Raw genomic sequence first — 16758 nt, 5'->3', positions numbered from 1 at the left:
TATTTTTACAGGATCCTTCAAGGGCAAATAGTTTGGCTATTTTTTAATGCAAGTGACCACTTCCATTGAAAAGAGTGACATTTTCCCCTTTTACTATATCCAGTGTTAAAGCTTATACAACTTTACTGCAGACAAATAAGATAAAATGGTCAAATTAAACTATGTGGTTATTTAACAGCACAGCTGAACGAAAGACTTTGCTGCAGATTTTCTTTATGATCTTCCCACAATATTACAGTACCCACAACTTTTGAATCATGCTCCAACATTACATCCTCCTCATTAGTTAAAGATGTTATTGATAGACAGGTCTTCCTTTGTGCATCTTGAATAATGAGAAAACATTAGTATCAGTAGAAAGGTTTTAATATTCCATACAAATAAGCTACAAAAGACCTGTGAATACTGAGTTGGCTGCTACAACTCTGCCACCACCTGCTGGTCATCTTAGAATATGACTTTTTCCACAGGAATCTTTACACAGTGTTCTCAAAAAAACAGAACTTCAATAAAAATCATAACCAAATATACAGGATCTTGAGAAAATGAAACAGCATCTTGACCAATGTAGCACAAGACTGAGTTCTGAATATGGGACGTCCCCAAATATGAAATCTTTCCTCTTTTTCAAAAGTGTCACTAGATGCAAAAAGAGTTGGGTTGGTCTGGGCCAAGGACTACATGATTCCCTGAGGCTGTGCCTTTCCTGCGATCTTCTTGGAACACTCCAGCAAAGCGTTGTGAATATCTTTGGCACAGGAGATCTGAGACTTGATCATGCCGAGGTATTGGGCATAGGACATGGACTCTGTCTGCACGGTGTCTGGCTTGGTGGCTGTTGGGACCAGGTTGGGTGAATGTTTGGCACTGTCGATGCTCTGGGAGAGGCACTCATATGCCAGCCGCTGCACAGAGGGGAAGAAAAGCATGTGTTTTTGTAGTGTATGTGGCGTGTGATATACACAGACAGATACATAACTTTTTTTCTTTTAAAGACAAGGTGGGAAAGCCTCTCAATCAACATTTGAACTGCAGAACAGGAAAACTTGATTAAACCACTGCTGATGAAATTCTTCAAAAAAAACTACCTCACTTATTCCCAGTCTTATCTTGATGCCAAAGTCTGTTGTGCTGCAGTGTATACATTCCTACATTTGTATCAATACCTCAGAAGCTTTGATATTTCAAAAACCCACAGAGATAAAGATGCGAGTTGCGTTGGCAGGATGGTGACTCACTCCCCTCATCTGTTAAACGTTAACTATGTGTGGCTTTAAGAGGGTTGGACTATTTGTTTTCTTATTTACAAAAACAGAAAAAAAAAATTTGAGCAGTTGAATAAATACAGACAATCTTGAAGTAAAAATAAGGGAGAGAACTTTAGTATCAGCTGTGGTGACCAATGAACAAAAGGACATACACCATCAGTCCTGGCTCCCCATCAGTACTTTGGTGTGTATATTGTGTTTAAGTCTTACCAAACACAGCTCCAGTTGATCGCAAAGGGCATAAAACTCCTCTAGGCTTTTGTCAAAGCGCTGAACAGAGGCGTCGCTGCTTTTGCTAAACCAGAATAAAAACAAAACAAATCAAAAACCAGGACCGACAGTGGCAGAAACATCATTCATCTCAAGGCCGCTGTTGTAAATTGACGGTCCCCCGACAAGGCTACTTACATGCCGTTGTCAATTGACGTGTTATGGGCCAAATTCAAGGATGCTATCTTCATTACATTCTGAAAATGAAAAATAAAGTTTCTTTATCTGCGACACTACAATATTTTGCCAGTGAAGTCGTTCAATCCAACTTTAACGTATGCTATTGTTAGCAGATGTCTCAGCAGCAGTTACCTGCAGACTCTCCTTCAGCTGTGGGATGAGCATCTTAAATCTGAGAACCGGATCAAAGTCTTGCTGTTGGCTTAACTGCTGCTGCTGTTGTTGTAATGAAGTGGGCTGTTGTAACCCGGCCTGAGACATCGGCCCACCGGGCTGCTGCTGCTGAGAAGCCATCTTGACCAAGCCGGAAGAAGAATTAAACATCCGGTTCATCGTTTTTCAAAACAAAGCGCTTCTTCTTCTTTATGTTTTACAGCGGGGTCCAGCTTATTTGCCACATTACCGCCACCTTCTGCTCCGGAGTGTGGATCAGACAATAGACTTACAATCCAGAGCCCTTGAAATAGGGCGATCTAAATCTAAATCCTTTCACACAAAAAAAAACTTGCCCTACATTTTGTCCTCCATGCTTTACAACCTAATCCTACTATAAGATCCCAATCCGTGTCAGCACCATATCCCTGCTCATCCATCATATTCTGTAAGGAACCATGGATGTATCATGCATAGTCTATGATATCATGTGGGGGAAAAAAACTACAAGAAAACTCTTATAAACCCTTAACCCTTACCCTTATAAAAGCTACCGTGACTTTGCTTTAATGTGACATGTCCCTCACAAACCTGTCTGTTGTTTTCTAATTATTTTCACTGTTTTGTTTAGTGCACAGTGCCTCAACCTCAACATTGCCAGGAGTCTCTTCTCTCCTGTGTTCCTGTCCTACTACCCTTGTAAGTTTGACACTCTTTTAAAATGAATACAGATGCATCCTTTTCCTCTCACTGTCCCACCTTTCTTGCCACATTTAGTTGTTTCCCCCCCCTCATGTTACACATTTGACCTCTGCTTTACTGATACTAATTTGCATTTGTGTCCCTTCTTTAAAGCCCTTTTTGCAAAATCATTAACCCAGTCATTTCCCCTCACCCTTACATATGCTGAACCAATCCTGCGCTACCAATTCCTAACCCATTTCCACTAATACCTTGTTTGCCTATTTAATGAGCTATACTCCTTGGTTTTCTCGGTGGTTCCTTGAAGGCAGCAGCAGCAGCAGCAGCAGCAGCAGCAGCAGCAGCAGCAGCAGCGCCGCGGCGGAAGAGAGACGGCCCTGCAGCCGCTGTTCTCTGGCAGAAACCCCGTAGTGCAGTACAACAGCGCCATTCGGTAACTTCAGCAGTATCTAAAATGGCAGGAGCTGATGGAGACGACTCTCTCTACCCTATCGCGGTTCTCATTGATGAGCTGCGAAATGAGGATGTTCAGGTAGTAATTTTCGACTTTAATATTCATTTATACTGTACAGTAAAATCGAGCCATTCTGGCGTATTTTCTCAGTCGGGCATCTGATTGCTGACTAGCTAATGTGCTAACGTTAGCTAGCGTTCCCGGCCAAGGCCTATCAGGAATGTTCTGCCGGGCGCACCCTGTCTTGCTAATCTAGCTGGTTTGCTTTCATCATTTACAACGTTAATTGTATAGTTGGATTAACTCTCGTTGTATTTTTTAATTGCTGCATACACCTGAAATGGACAGGTAAAACAGTTAATTGGGAAACGTAAAGACAAGCTAACCAGGTCACTGGTTTAGCCGCTAACGTTAACGTCGCATCACTGGTGAACAGCAGTATGCTAGCTAATTGACTAACGTTAAAGTTAGCAATCACAACAGCAGGGCGTTGAAGGCCGCAGTGGGTGTTACTCGCGGCTATTAACCTGTTTATGCCTTATCAATGAACGTTAAGCCAGCGTTTCGATATTTGCTATCTCAGCTAATCGTCTCTTGAAACGCTTTTTATGCAAAGACGCGGACCGTAGTTAGCCCTAATAAATGGTATATCCTGCTTGGCTAAGTATCGTGAGGCTTAACGTTACTTATCGACACTGGTAAATGTGCTTACACGTGATTGTGAACGCTTGACTAACGTTTGCCTATTTTGTGCACAGTTACGACTGAACAGCATCAAGAAGCTGTCCACTATTGCTCTGGCTCTTGGTGTTGAGAGGACTCGCACTGAACTCCTTCCTTTCCTCACAGGTAATGAAGTCAGTCACCAGATGTTTGACACAGCAGCTATGACCTCAATGTTATTGTCAACCTGTTGTCACATGGAGAAATGCAGAATGTGTTGAACTTTAAACCATTACATGCTTTTGCAATAGCTGTCAGTTATCCTGTTACACTTTGAGACGTGTGTGTGTAAAATTATATATATAAAATAAATAACCAGTCTTCTGTCATCATTTAGACACCATCTACGATGAAGATGAGGTGCTCTTGGCCTTGGCTGAGCAGCTTGGCAATTTCACTATGTTGGTGGGAGGGCCAGAGTACGTCCACTGTCTCCTGGTAAGCCACTAAAGATTTTATTTAAATGCATACGCTTATTAGGGGACAGATCTTAAGGGACAGAAAACCCATTTGATGTTGTCAACACAATATGCTGCCTTATCCATTGTAAACCATGGATATGTTACATAATGCAAGGATACAGCTCAGGATATAGATGTGTACTGTAAGGCTGGCTGTGGCCACACAGACACTGTACTTGTTGTTATGTAGTGCTGTTGGTCTCTTCAGAGGGGTTGTTGATTTAAAAACTAACAAAAAGGCTGCATTATTTCAAGTTATGGAAATGTCTGAAATTGACTTTCTAGCTGAAAAAAAATTAACCATGAAAACCCTTGCCCATTTGGATTTTATATAGACATTTCTATAGTTTCCTCCCTACACAGTCCACAGTGCATACCTTTTAGATTACCTAAACCTCAAATATTGTCTATGAAGAGTATTTGATATTGCCCTCTACCTGTTAATACATTCAAAGTATAAAAAAAACACAAACATTTGCATATCTTCTATATGTAAATAGTTGAATAACCATATCTGACCTTATTCCTTCTTGATACTCAGCCTCCTCTGGAGAGCCTTGCTACAGTGGAGGAGACTGTAGTTAGAGATAAAGCTGTGGAGTCCCTGCGGAAGATCTCTCAGGAGCATTCACCAGTTGACCTGGAGGTCCACTTTGAGCCTTTGGTCAAGCGGCTGGCCAGTGGTGACTGGTTCACTTCTCGCACATCTGCCTGCGGCCTCTTTAGTGTCTGTTATCCCCGTGTCTCCAGCACTGTAAAGGCTGAGATCCGCCAGTAAGTGGCTTCTTAACAAAGGGAAACACTTTTACTAATTTACTTTTGACCTCAGGTGATTGTTTTATGCTTCAAACCTGGTTTGGTTTTGCAGTCAGTGTTGTTTCTCTGATAAAATGTCTTTGTGTTTATCTGTAGGCATTTTCGCACCTTGTGCTCAGATGACACTCCCATGGTTCGTCGTGCTGCTGCATCTAAACTGGGGGAGTTTGCCAAAGTCCTGGAGCTTGATTATGTAAAAAGTGACATCATTTCCCTCTTCACTGCTCTGGCCTCTGATGAACAGGTATCACCGCTAGTCTTCCTTCTTCTCAACCTAAACTGCTGTTGTACTCCTGTGTTTTGCAGTCGCTGCTAAATCTATTTGGCTGGTAAATACGCATGAGAATAGATTCTTAGATGCATTGTGATCCCCCCCACCCCCCCACCCCCACCAACTGTTTACAGGGGTTTTAGAGAAGCTGTACAAAGGGGTAAGATGAAAGTAACTGGTATGTATAAATAAATAAATAAATAAATAAAGAAGAGGAGGGGAGAGAGGGGAAGGAAGTTAACTGGAGAATGCAGTTTTGAGGGCCTGTTGTGTTGCTGCTTTCACAGACCTGTGGCGACGAGTGGAAGTGTGGCAGAAGTTTAAAGTGGATGTTGTATTTAACCGGGAACCAGTGGAGGTTATGATGGTCGGGGGTTAAGTGATGTCTGTGACGGGATGAAGTTAGAAAGCGGGCGGCAGAGTTCTGGATGTATTGTGGATTTCACTGATTATTTTGTTAGGTGAACCGTAGAGGGTGCTATTGCAGTAGTCGAGTCTGGAAGAGCATGAAAGAGTATTTCTGCAGCAGCAAAGGATAAGCAGGGCCTGAACTGGGCCAAACTATTGCCACCACGATTGCTGTTGAGCTCTCATTGTTACAAGGCAATGCTCTAAGGATGGCTGCTAATAAACCTGATATTGCATATCCCCCTGGCAGTCAAGTCAGTTGTGAAGTGATACACCTCAAACGTTCATTTAAGACGGCATCACATCACCCGAATGTGCCACTTAGCGGAACAAGACAAAAACTGATGTAAGCTAAGTCCTTGTCCCTTCAACGTTCAGCTGGCTTCTATCTGCAGATTCAGAATGTAACACAGTAATGTGCGATAGTGTTTATGCTGTATGTTGCAAAGAATACATTTTTAAAGCATGTGGTCAGAGGGCTTAAGCCCCGCTACAATGTGCAGTTTAGTCAGTCTGTTGTCTGCCCTGTATTAAATGAGCACAAGCTGCAGATCAGGAATTGTCAACAGTTCAGTCTTATGATGGAGCATAACTGTTCTTATTCTCTTGACAGTATGCCAGTATTGAATTGCTTTAACTCTTAAAGAAAAAGTATGGCCAATGTCTTAATTTATACTCCTAAAGCAAGTTATCTATCTAAACAACAAGATGATGGAAGTATATTCATCTGTTCATTTTAATTATGAGGGGGGAGGGATTCATCGATTATTTGTGATCGCATCCTAGCCCTCTGAATTGGAATCAAAACATGAGGTACCTAGAAATTCACACCCTTACCAGATGACCAGCTGATCCCATTACCTTTCTCCATCAGGACTCAGTGCGGCTGCTTGCAGTGGAAGCTTGTGTCAGCATTGCCACTCTGCTGCCTCAGGAGGACCTGGAGACCCTGGTGATGCCAACCCTGCGCCAGGCTGCAGAAGACAAATCCTGGAGGGTCCGCTACATGGTGGCTGACAAGTTCTCTGAAGTAAGCAGACAACTTATTTCCATTTTTTTATTCCCACATTGTGGTCGTCAATGTCGGTGTATAATTGTCTTTAAGAAATTCAAGTTGTCCAGATCCTAAGAGAACCATTCAGCTCAAACAGTGTTTGTCTGCTCATTGCAAACAAAGCTTAATGCATTGACTCAAAGTCAGGGGGGGAAATTATGTTTTAAAGTGTGGGCACGTTTTACTGTCCATCATAAGGGCAAGTTAGAATGCAAATCTTTGTTGGCAATATATCCCGTTGAACACATGAATCTGACCTTCAAATCTAAAATGTGTAATCGTTAAAGAGACAAAGACAGATGAAGGATTCTTTAATGTCCATGCCTATTTTGAAAATGGAAGCTTTGTAGCACTTTAAGTATTGCCCCGTTTTGACTCTTAATGTTTGAGGCTCAGTCTGGTTGCAGAAAGTAGTTTCAGAGTGCTGGTGCTTCAGCTTTGTCAAATGTCACTTGTTTTGTTATTTTAGTGTATGTGGTTTAGCTGTTGCGAAAATACTTGTCAGTAAGATTATTGCTGAACGGAGCACTCTGCTGGTAGATGTGCTTTTCTGTTTTCTGATAACCATTTGATAGATCAAGAAAGACAACGGGCATGCAAGTGGGAGTGAGAAACTAAACTTAAACTGACATGATTTGACAGTCAGTCAGGGGGGAATGCACATTTGAATTAATTTGAACAAATTTCATGTCATTTCAAATTTTTTTTCAAACTTGATTTTTGGAAAAAGGGAAAGCCCTAGTCTACTTCCAAGGTTCATATTTGCAACTAAATGTTTCCATGACAGTTTACATAGAACGCTTCAATATCTTCATATGACACAGTAACCTACTTGAGTTTACGCATTCTGAGCAAGAACAAACCTTTTCTTTGCAAGCTTATTGTTGGAGCCAATTTTCAAACTCAATGAAATGTCAACCTAAAATATGATTTCAAAAAGCTTTTCTTCAGGTAGAAATTATACATATTTCCCCCTCCAACAACCACCGTACACACACATCCATCCCTGTTACAAATTTTAAGTATTTCTTTGTTTAACATGATCTTAAGTTTAACAAATTGAAGGTCAAATGATTGTGTAAAAATTGACATTAGATGTTACTTTTGTCAACATAGTAGAACTATGTTGACAAAAGTAACATCTAATGTAACGCCACCTGTTGTATATCTTTTCATTACTTTTTTTTTTTTTCTTTTCAAATTCTTAATTCTCCACTAAAATTAGTCATGAATTTTTGTATTGAAATCCCCCACTGGCTTATTTGCATAGTGAGCCATGTTGATTTCTCTGACTGTAGCTCCAGAAAGCAGTGGGACCGGAGATCACCAAGAACGATCTGGTCCCGGCCTTCCAGAATCTTCTGAAGGACTGTGAAGCTGAGGTCCGTGCTGCTGCAGCCAACAAAGTCAAGGGTCAGTACATGAATGTGCATTAATTAATTAAAGCCTTAATGAAACAAGGCTGAATTGAACAACTTGTTCAAACATCTTTGTTTGTCCCATATTTTATTGACAGTGTACCCTTATTCTTTTTGTTAGAATTCTGTGAGAACCTCCCAGAGGACAGTCGTGAGCAAATCATCATGACTCACATTCTGCCCTGCGTCAAGGTAAAAAAATAAACCTTTGTCTGCCATATTTTGATATTTCTGTGATGCTTCACTTCTCTTTTTTCTGAGTTAAGCATGGACTGTAGGCATATCATTTTATAGTCCTCCCAAAAGCATTTAGGCAGGCATGTGGTCTTGTGGCTTCCGCTTAAATTAAAACTTATTTTTTTGTAATGCCATTTATTCCTTTTTATTTTATTTAACAGCTCCATTGCTGATATCTCAAGTGTGGTGATGAGTCCAACTGGCCAAGCAACAGAAGTGGTTTAAACAAAATTATGTGAACCGCTAGTATAGATATGAAACTGAATGTATACACAAACGCATCTATTATAAATTGTCAGGTGCATAGAAAAGCAGTGTGCTCATAATGACAAGTGCAGGAAGTGTAATGAGAAAGCTACTTTGTAAAATTGAATGCACACTTATAACACACAATTTTGATTAATTTTCACTATTGATTCAGCCCCAGATTTCAGCAGGTGATGAATAAAATGTCATAACAGGCCAAAACTATGAAAATAAGAACAAAGTTGTGGGGGAAAAATGCTTTGAAACAACAGACTGGCAAATTTTCAAGAACAGAAATATTTCCACTCCTCTAGATTAATCTGTGTGCTTCGTTTTTAATCTGAAAACCATAAAACTGACCCAAGTACACACACAAAAAAAGGAGAGATGGTCTGACTGTAACCTGACAGCAGACCTTTTAGATATTTAATGATAACCACTGACATAACGCTAACCATAAAGTACTCTTAAGGGAAGATCTTTTGTGTGGTGTTGCAAAAGTCAGGCAAGACAGTGTCTGTGTGCAAGTGTTGGTCAGATTTTGAACAGCAGGTGGCACTGTTCAACAATAGTAGTTCAGTTGTAGTGCTACAGATTTAAACATTCTTTCTACCAGTTTCACATACCACTTTTTTTTTTTTTTTATTTGTATGCACTAATGTTATTGGCAGCACAGAAATTCCTATGGACTATTGTTAGTACAAAGTACAGATCAGTGTCACAAAGGATCATTCTGCTTATCCTGTCAACATACCCACAGTGGAACAAAGCTGAACACGTAGCGACATACTGACAGACAACTTGGGCTGAACACTATACAAAAAGGCCTGTGGTTATTTTGACAGAGATTGCAATATGAATCACGTTTTTATTTGGAAATGTACAGTAAATTTCATTTCCACTGAAAAACATAAACAAGATGATTTCTGCTGGGGTCTGTACCAAATGAGCATATTCCCTTACGTTATGGACAATATGATTTGTAGGCTGGGCATCACGTCATTTGACTGACAAACTTCGAACGCTGTACAAATGACACGTGATACTTGCACATAGCATGTTGCTAATGAATTTGTATAATGTAGCGGAGTTGAATGATTGCTACCATTTTCTACTATAGAGGGTATGCGCATGACGTCACAGAACGCAGTTGCGCTCACTGAGTGGCAGAAAGACAAGCAGTCCACCATGTTCTGGAAGGGGAAGTGACATCAACGCATACCCTCTATAAGCTGTCATGTGATATTGCATTGATTTAGTTATTAGTTAGTTTGAGATAGTCAGTGAAAATGACAGGGTAAAATGTTTTGGGTTTTTTTTTGCCACTTGTTTGTATCATGCCATTTCTGTTTTTGTCCATATCATATTTGAAGTTATTCCACAGTCATTAAACTGCAATGACTGTTTGTCTGCACTAGCATTCAAGTCAACTTTGCTGTGTATTTACACTCAAGTCGATTATAGCCTCCCTGTCTGTAGTGTGTTGTGAATATGACCCATAGCAGTGCTCTTGATTCTTATTTACGCACTTTTGGTCTTAACTATTTGTTTGTGCTGATCTGTGTCTCCTGTGTGTCTCGTCCCCTGACCAGGAACTTGTTTCAGACACCAACCAGCATGTGAAGTCAGCCCTGGCCTCAGTCATTATGGGCCTTTCAACCATCCTGGGCAAGGACAACACAATAGAACACTTACTGCCTCTCTTCCTGGCCCAGCTCAAGGACGAGGTAAAGGAAACGCACACATGTAATCATTGGCCCCAATTTGTCTCTTATATTTTACACAGCTGGCTTTTGAAAACCCTCCAGGCTGTGCATAATTTGGTAACATTCATAACAAAAGCCTCCTTTGACACGTCTTGCATATGACCAACTTCTCAGACCTAGAAGAAGTATCTCTGAGACGGGGTAAAGGCAGCCACCGCCACCAGATGTACCTGGCTGCCACCTGGTTGGGTAGGAGGATGATTCATGCAGTTGGCAGCCAGAAAGAGACATTACAATTAGAAGGCTGAATTGCTATGTCTAGAGGGAGGCATGATAAAACAGTGCCACTAGAAAAGTTATTGCTTGATGCGTTTTGATTGTATGTATGGTTTTAAGTAGTAAATGTAGGTATTTACTGGTTATAGTAGGTTGAACAAGGCTACACTTCAAGCTGGTCATTAGTTTATAATGAAATTGGACACCACCTTTCATCAGCCTGTTTTGCAATTGTCAGTAGAAATGCTGTTAAAATGATTTGTTCCTGCAGCTGTTTCAGTAAAGGATGGTAGAGCTGTGTGTTCTGAGTCTACATAAAGGTACAATGGGCTGGGTGTGCTGGTGAATATTTTTGTACATTCTTTCTCTAACGGGTTCATGTAGAGCAACAATAGCCCAGTCTCACAACATGTCCCTTGAAAACATTTCTGACATTAATCTGCATATTGAGATCAGACATGAGTTTGGCAGGTTTACAAAAAGGTGTGTAAGTGTTTCGGAAGGCTTGAGGCTGTCAGTTCTTCCACTGCGTTACTTAGTTATTTAAAGGTGGCCCAATTTCCTCACAGCACAAGCACAAGAGTGTCTAATTAGATTACAGTCCAAACTGACAGCTTTGACGTGCAAATTTCAATAATTCAAGGTGCATCTATCTGAGGATGGTTTCAGAGGGAGCAAGATGGAGAACATTCTGCAGACATGTCATTCAGTCAAGAGCTGAACTGTCATGGTGCCTTATTTTGCTGCTACTGTTCCCACTTAGTTAACGAGACTTATTGTCATATCATCGTGCAGTTTAGGGCTTCTGGCTTTTGGACTATATAGGTGAAAAGTTTTGTTTAGCTGTTTCAGTTGTTAATCTTTGTCCAAATTGGAACCAAAGCAGATCTCCGTTTAAGGCTCTTGGATATAAACCTGGTTTACATTATTCTATACAAAACTCTTTTTTGTTTAGAGTGACTGAAGTGTCTTTGCTTAGTCCAAACCAAGAAATTTGCACTTTGGAGAGATTTTAAAAAGTACTATAGTTGTTCAGTATAAAGCTAAAAGCTTTTATTTTACTTTAAATTACATCCGGTTTTAGCTTAACTTGTTTTTCTGCCAAAGTGCCCTGAGGTTCGTCTCAACATCATCTCCAACTTAGACTGTGTGAATGAGGTGATTGGCATTCGTCAGCTCTCCCAGTCCCTCCTGCCGGCCATTGTGGAGCTGGCAGAGGATGCAAAGTGGAGGGTCCGCCTCGCCATCATAGAGTACATGCCCCTGTTGGCAGGACAGCTGGTGAGTCATGGGATATAGTAACACAGTTGAAACCTATATAAAATGTTTTGAAGGTAATCATTAGGGATGCACCGAAATGAAAATTCTTTGCCGAAACCAAATATAATGGAAACTTGCCAAACACCGAACAAGTACATTCACATTTTTGCCTTTTTTTTACCATTGCATAAATTAAATAATCAAAATGTGCTTGATTATTGTTTTGTTATAGGCTATGTCTAATGTATACTTTGACGTTGTTGTCAATTGATCAGTCATGTAGCCTATATAGTCTACAATTTGCTGTATAAATGGTTGCTTTTTAAGTCGTCCTTATGTTAAAGGTTTTGGCACGTTATAAATTCATTTCTTGTGAATGGTTGTGGCAGGGTTTATGAGGCCTTTTCATAAGGCTTTGATCCGCGGGGTCGCTTTGCGCTCATCAACAGGCAGGCAAACAAGCCCTCTGCACACGCCCGCTGCAAGAGTTGAAATGTCAAACTTTTCCCTACAGTTTATCGACAGACAGAGACTGATCTGCTGTTTGATCAGAGTTTCCTCACTAATATAACTTTATCTTTAGGCCACCAGGTCTTAAACAGGCGACAACCTTTGCTGCTGTCTCTTATTCTGCTATGGGGGGGGGGTCTCAGTATATTTTCCTGCTTTTTTGCCCTTTGCCAATCACATGCCTGCACACTGCTCACTCGACGTAATTCTTTAGTAAAAATTAATCGGTTTTGACTCATTAGCCGAACACAAAGTGTGGTTTTTTGTTTTTTTCAGATGATTAATTTCGTTGGCCGAACATTCGGTGCATCCCTAGAATTCATTGTTAATACCATTTCATAGAACCAGAAATATTAGCAATGTGGAGACGAATACACTTTTGTCAGGTCTGATTTGAAATGTGGACATCCAGGAACACGCTCTAATCAGTGTCCATGTTTCCCCAGGGAGTGGAATTCTTTGACGAGAAGCTCAACACCCTTTGTATGGCCTGGCTTATTGACCACGGTAAGGCACTCTTATAGGTGAACAAATTGAAGTAGTCATATCCATGCATAAAACTGTTTTTATCTCAAAGTAGTTTGTTAAACACAGATCCTTAGACAAGCAGCTTTGTTTGCCTTAATCATTTATTCTTTGAATACAGGGTATTAAATTGCAACAATATCTTATCGTGACATAAGTATTGTGATGATATTGTATCGTAGGGCCTCTGATTCCCACCACTAATAGTTAAGCTACTCTGCACTCTGTCATGCTGTCTGTATGTCGTACTTACTACCTACTTACCTACGTAGTTTAACCTTGTTCTTGTAGGCTGCAATCTGAGCTGTGGCTGTATACTGTACCTAATGGAGTTAAAAAACACAGTTGGGTCTGTGGATGACTTTATATCTGAGCAAGTTTGCCCTGGGCTCCTCTACACAGCAGTTTAATCTGTTCCGAGAGACATCACCCATATTCAAATGGAGCCTGTGTACCCATCGAGCTACATAATATACACCCAGCGCTGTTTTATAACTTAAAATGTTTTTTGCATACGTTTTTCGCTCAGTGTATAGTGTTCTGTTCACATGGAGTTTTCCAATTAGAGACACATGCTTGCTATTGAGGACAAAAGGCCAGCTGGGTTACATCATTGGAATGCTGCTGGTGTGAGTTTCTGTACATATGAGTGTGTGTGTTTGACTGGGGTTAGGGCTGTGCCACCCTTACGTAAGCCTTTTCAAAGAAAGACAGGCCTACAGAAATCAGCACAGAATCTTTCCCTCACTGAATTTGTTATGAAGAGAGCTTAAGATGTTACATGACGTACAAATGCCATGATTTCTGGTTTCATCAAACCCATACTTTGACATTGCTCAAAGTAAATTTACCCAGGAAACTGAGTGAATTTTATATTGTCTGTATAGACTGTGTGTACCAAATTAAGTCAGGTCAGTATTATTTAGATAGAGACCCTGAAAGGCACAACACGAGCACATCATCCTCACAGTATGTTGTCACTGTAATTTTCCAGTGTATGCCATCCGTGAGGCGGCCACCTGTAACCTAATGAAGCTGGTGGAGAAGTTTGGAGCTGAGTGGGCTCAGAATACCATCGTGCCCAAAGTGCTGGGTATGGCCAACGACCCCAATTACCTCCACAGGATGACTACTTTATTCTGCATCAATGTAAGTCAGTGGCATCTTCTTCTATAAGCTCTTTGTCATGTTTAGATTCTTGGAGTTACTTTGAAGAGTTTTAACATCCAATTAATGAGACACATTTCTGTACTATCAGTTTCTGTCCAATACTATAGTGTTAAAAAATAAAAAAACTTATTTGTCCATTATCTGTAAACTTTATTCACTGTTGTCATCCTTGGTGACCACCTGTATTGTGTCTCAGGCTTTGTCAGAGGCATGTGGCCAGGATATCACCACTAAGCAGATGCTACCAGTTGTCCTTAAGATGTCCAATGACCAGGTGGCCAATGTACGCTTCAATGTGGCCAAGTCCCTCCAGAAGATCGGCCCCGTCATTGACAGCAAGTATGTGTTGTCTTTGTAATATCCGCATCAGATGTTTTCTCTACACAGTGACTCGCATTAAAATCAAGAACTAGCATTGACAATTGGTTTAAATGATTCTTGTCCTCTGTCTTTGTCCCAAAGTGCCCTTCAAGCAGAAGTGAAGCCAGTGCTGGAGAAGCTGGCCACAGACACAGACATGGATGTCAAGTACTTTGCCCAGGAGGCTATCAGTGGTAAGCATTTCCCTCTTCTGTCATTGTAAACAGACATTCAATGACATGAATCATATTTGATGTGTTTCAAACTTAATGTGGTAAAAATCTTACTCTTGTGTTCTCCTTTTCAGTTTTGGCCCTAGCATAACCAACCGGACAGGGCTAAACCAGACAACCACCCGAAACAACAACAACAACGCAAACACTTTTACAAGATATTTATTGATGTTCAGGAACAACTGGTAAATGTATAGAGAACGCTGTTAACAATTGTTAAATCTGTTTTCTTTTTTCCTTTTTGTTTACTGTCCAATGGTAGTCCATGTCCAGGCATAGCACAGGCTTCTTTTTTGTTAACCTTCCTCTTTGCTGTAAATGAGTGCTTTAACAAGGCAAAGTGATGAAACCGCATTAAGTGGTGCATGCTGACTAATGTGCTACTGTACTAGCTAGGCAGCGCTAACCAGAACCCCTTTCACATTCCTCCCTGTTGCATCTTTGGCCACTGTTGTACTTTAGCCACAGTCGTTGCAGCATACCACATGTCTGTTTGCTACCTAGGGCCACGCTAGATCTCTGTACTGCTGCTCTCTGTACTGCTGCTCTCTCCTCCCAATGCTAGACACAAACTTTGAACAGCAGATGGTTCAACAAGCTGTTTATTTTGCTGAGCCTCCTCCCCAGTCAGCTATATCTCATTTCCATGAGACACTAGGGAGGTTCTCCAGAGAAGTGATTGAAAGTGCAGGTCTAGTAGGCTGGCCCCACCCCCCCACCAGACCAAACCTGTTGTCTCCTAAATGCTTCACAGGATTGTTTTGTACAGAGCTCTGACAAAGAAATAATGGGGTGTCCATTACTGCATGTAATTTGATGAACTCATGATTGTATGTACTAATCGATCTCAAATAGTGTCCTTTCTCAGCTCCATCTACCAGACTACACTCTTTGTTCTCTACAACAACACAGATTGAATTAGTCAAATAAGTGTATGATCTCGGCCCACTGTAATAGGGACCAGCTCAGCCGTAAAGTGTTGCTCATAATTATCCCTCCTCCAAGTCCTCAGTGAGTTTGTTGATATGCTAGGGTGGGAAGTAGCATCAGTTATGATTTTCTGAAATATTTTCTCGGCATTGCTCTTACATTGTGCCAATGACTTTGATAAGTGTTTTTGTTTTTTAGTATGCCTGGGTAAACAGTTTTCATCAGTTCTGTCAAGAGACGATGTTCTTTTTTGTGAGGGACGTTTTTATTCGTGTGATGTTAATGAGATGGTAAAACTAAATTGACTACAGCTACCAGGGCCATGGGATTAACAAAACCATGGCACAGTGTCCTGGAGCTACCCAGTTTTCCCTCAAATCCACGCTAAGTCCTGCACTGTACATGAGGTTTAAAAGCATAAGGTCAGCAAATTTGAAGGGCAACCAAAGGGTTCCTGCTTAAAAATCTCTACACAATGGAGAATCAGTGCATTCTTTCAAAGAAGTTGGATGGGGGACATGGAGCATGTGTACGTAAGGCTGCATAATGTTTTACTATGGGGTGGTTATGGGCGGGTTGAATAAATGTATCGTCTGTGTTGATTTAAAAAAAAAAACTTTTCTTTCCCTCTACTACCCCTGCTGCCCCCCCTTCTCATTTTGTTATCTTGAAATAAACCTTGATTGTTGATTGTCCTGTAACACAAAAGACTGCTTTTATTTTGAGTTCTTTTCACAATTGGGATGCTGTACTACTGTATCTTGATCTGAATAAAGTAATACAAAGGAGTCAGTGAAGCCTGGTTTTATAATTAGTTACTGCTGAAGAGTGTCAAGGCCTCTTGTTAGTAATTGCCAATTTGCTACATGGTGACACGCAATAGGAAATTATTGTATTAAAGTAGACACTTTATTACAACTTATAATGAATTTACTAGTGAATTACCAGTGAAATATGAAATGCATTTATGTAGAACACATATTACAACTTTTTTTTTTTTTTTTTTTACAGTAAAGTTAAAATACAACTACAGGTGCTGGTCATATAATTAGAATATCATCAAAAAGTTGATTTATTTCAGTAATTCCATTCAAAAAGTGAAACTTGTATAATGTATACATTCATTC

The 16758-nt window shown here is 40.5% G+C and overlaps 2 protein-coding genes across 2 annotated transcripts; one reads left to right on the top strand and one right to left on the bottom strand.

Annotated features, from left to right (window-relative positions):
* Positions 1-528: 528 nt before the first annotated feature.
* Positions 529-2038, bottom strand: med29 (mediator complex subunit 29). The gene is made up of 4 exons (XM_038692320.1): positions 1851-2038; positions 1677-1735; positions 1479-1563; positions 529-905 (listed from the first exon to the last, which is right to left on the bottom strand). Exons 1-4 carry the CDS (start codon positions 2010-2012, stop codon positions 678-680), a joined length of 534 nt encoding a protein of 177 aa, XP_038548248.1. The 5' UTR covers positions 2013-2038; the 3' UTR covers positions 529-677.
* A 913-nt stretch (positions 2039-2951) lies between these two features.
* On the top strand, positions 2952-16423 carry ppp2r1bb (protein phosphatase 2, regulatory subunit A, beta b). Its single transcript, XM_038692316.1, has 15 exons — positions 2952-3105; positions 3786-3876; positions 4088-4188; positions 4753-4985; positions 5124-5271; positions 6581-6736; positions 8059-8173; positions 8300-8370; positions 10254-10388; positions 11751-11924; positions 12860-12920; positions 13933-14087; positions 14305-14447; positions 14571-14662; positions 14776-16423. The coding sequence occupies exons 1-15, from the start codon at positions 3028-3030 to the stop codon at positions 14790-14792; spliced, it is 1770 nt and encodes a 589-aa protein (XP_038548244.1). The 5' UTR covers positions 2952-3027; the 3' UTR covers positions 14793-16423.
* Positions 16424-16758: the final 335 nt, after the last annotated feature.

This window comes from Micropterus salmoides, unplaced genomic scaffold (genome assembly GCF_014851395.1).
Source record: "Micropterus salmoides isolate LMB-PRFRI ecotype aquatic unplaced genomic scaffold, ASM1485139v1 Ms_hic_scaffold_3, whole genome shotgun sequence".
Lineage (NCBI taxonomy): Eukaryota > Metazoa > Chordata > Actinopteri > Centrarchiformes > Centrarchidae > Micropterus > Micropterus salmoides.
This window is presented reverse-complemented; position numbering and strand designations above follow the sequence as displayed.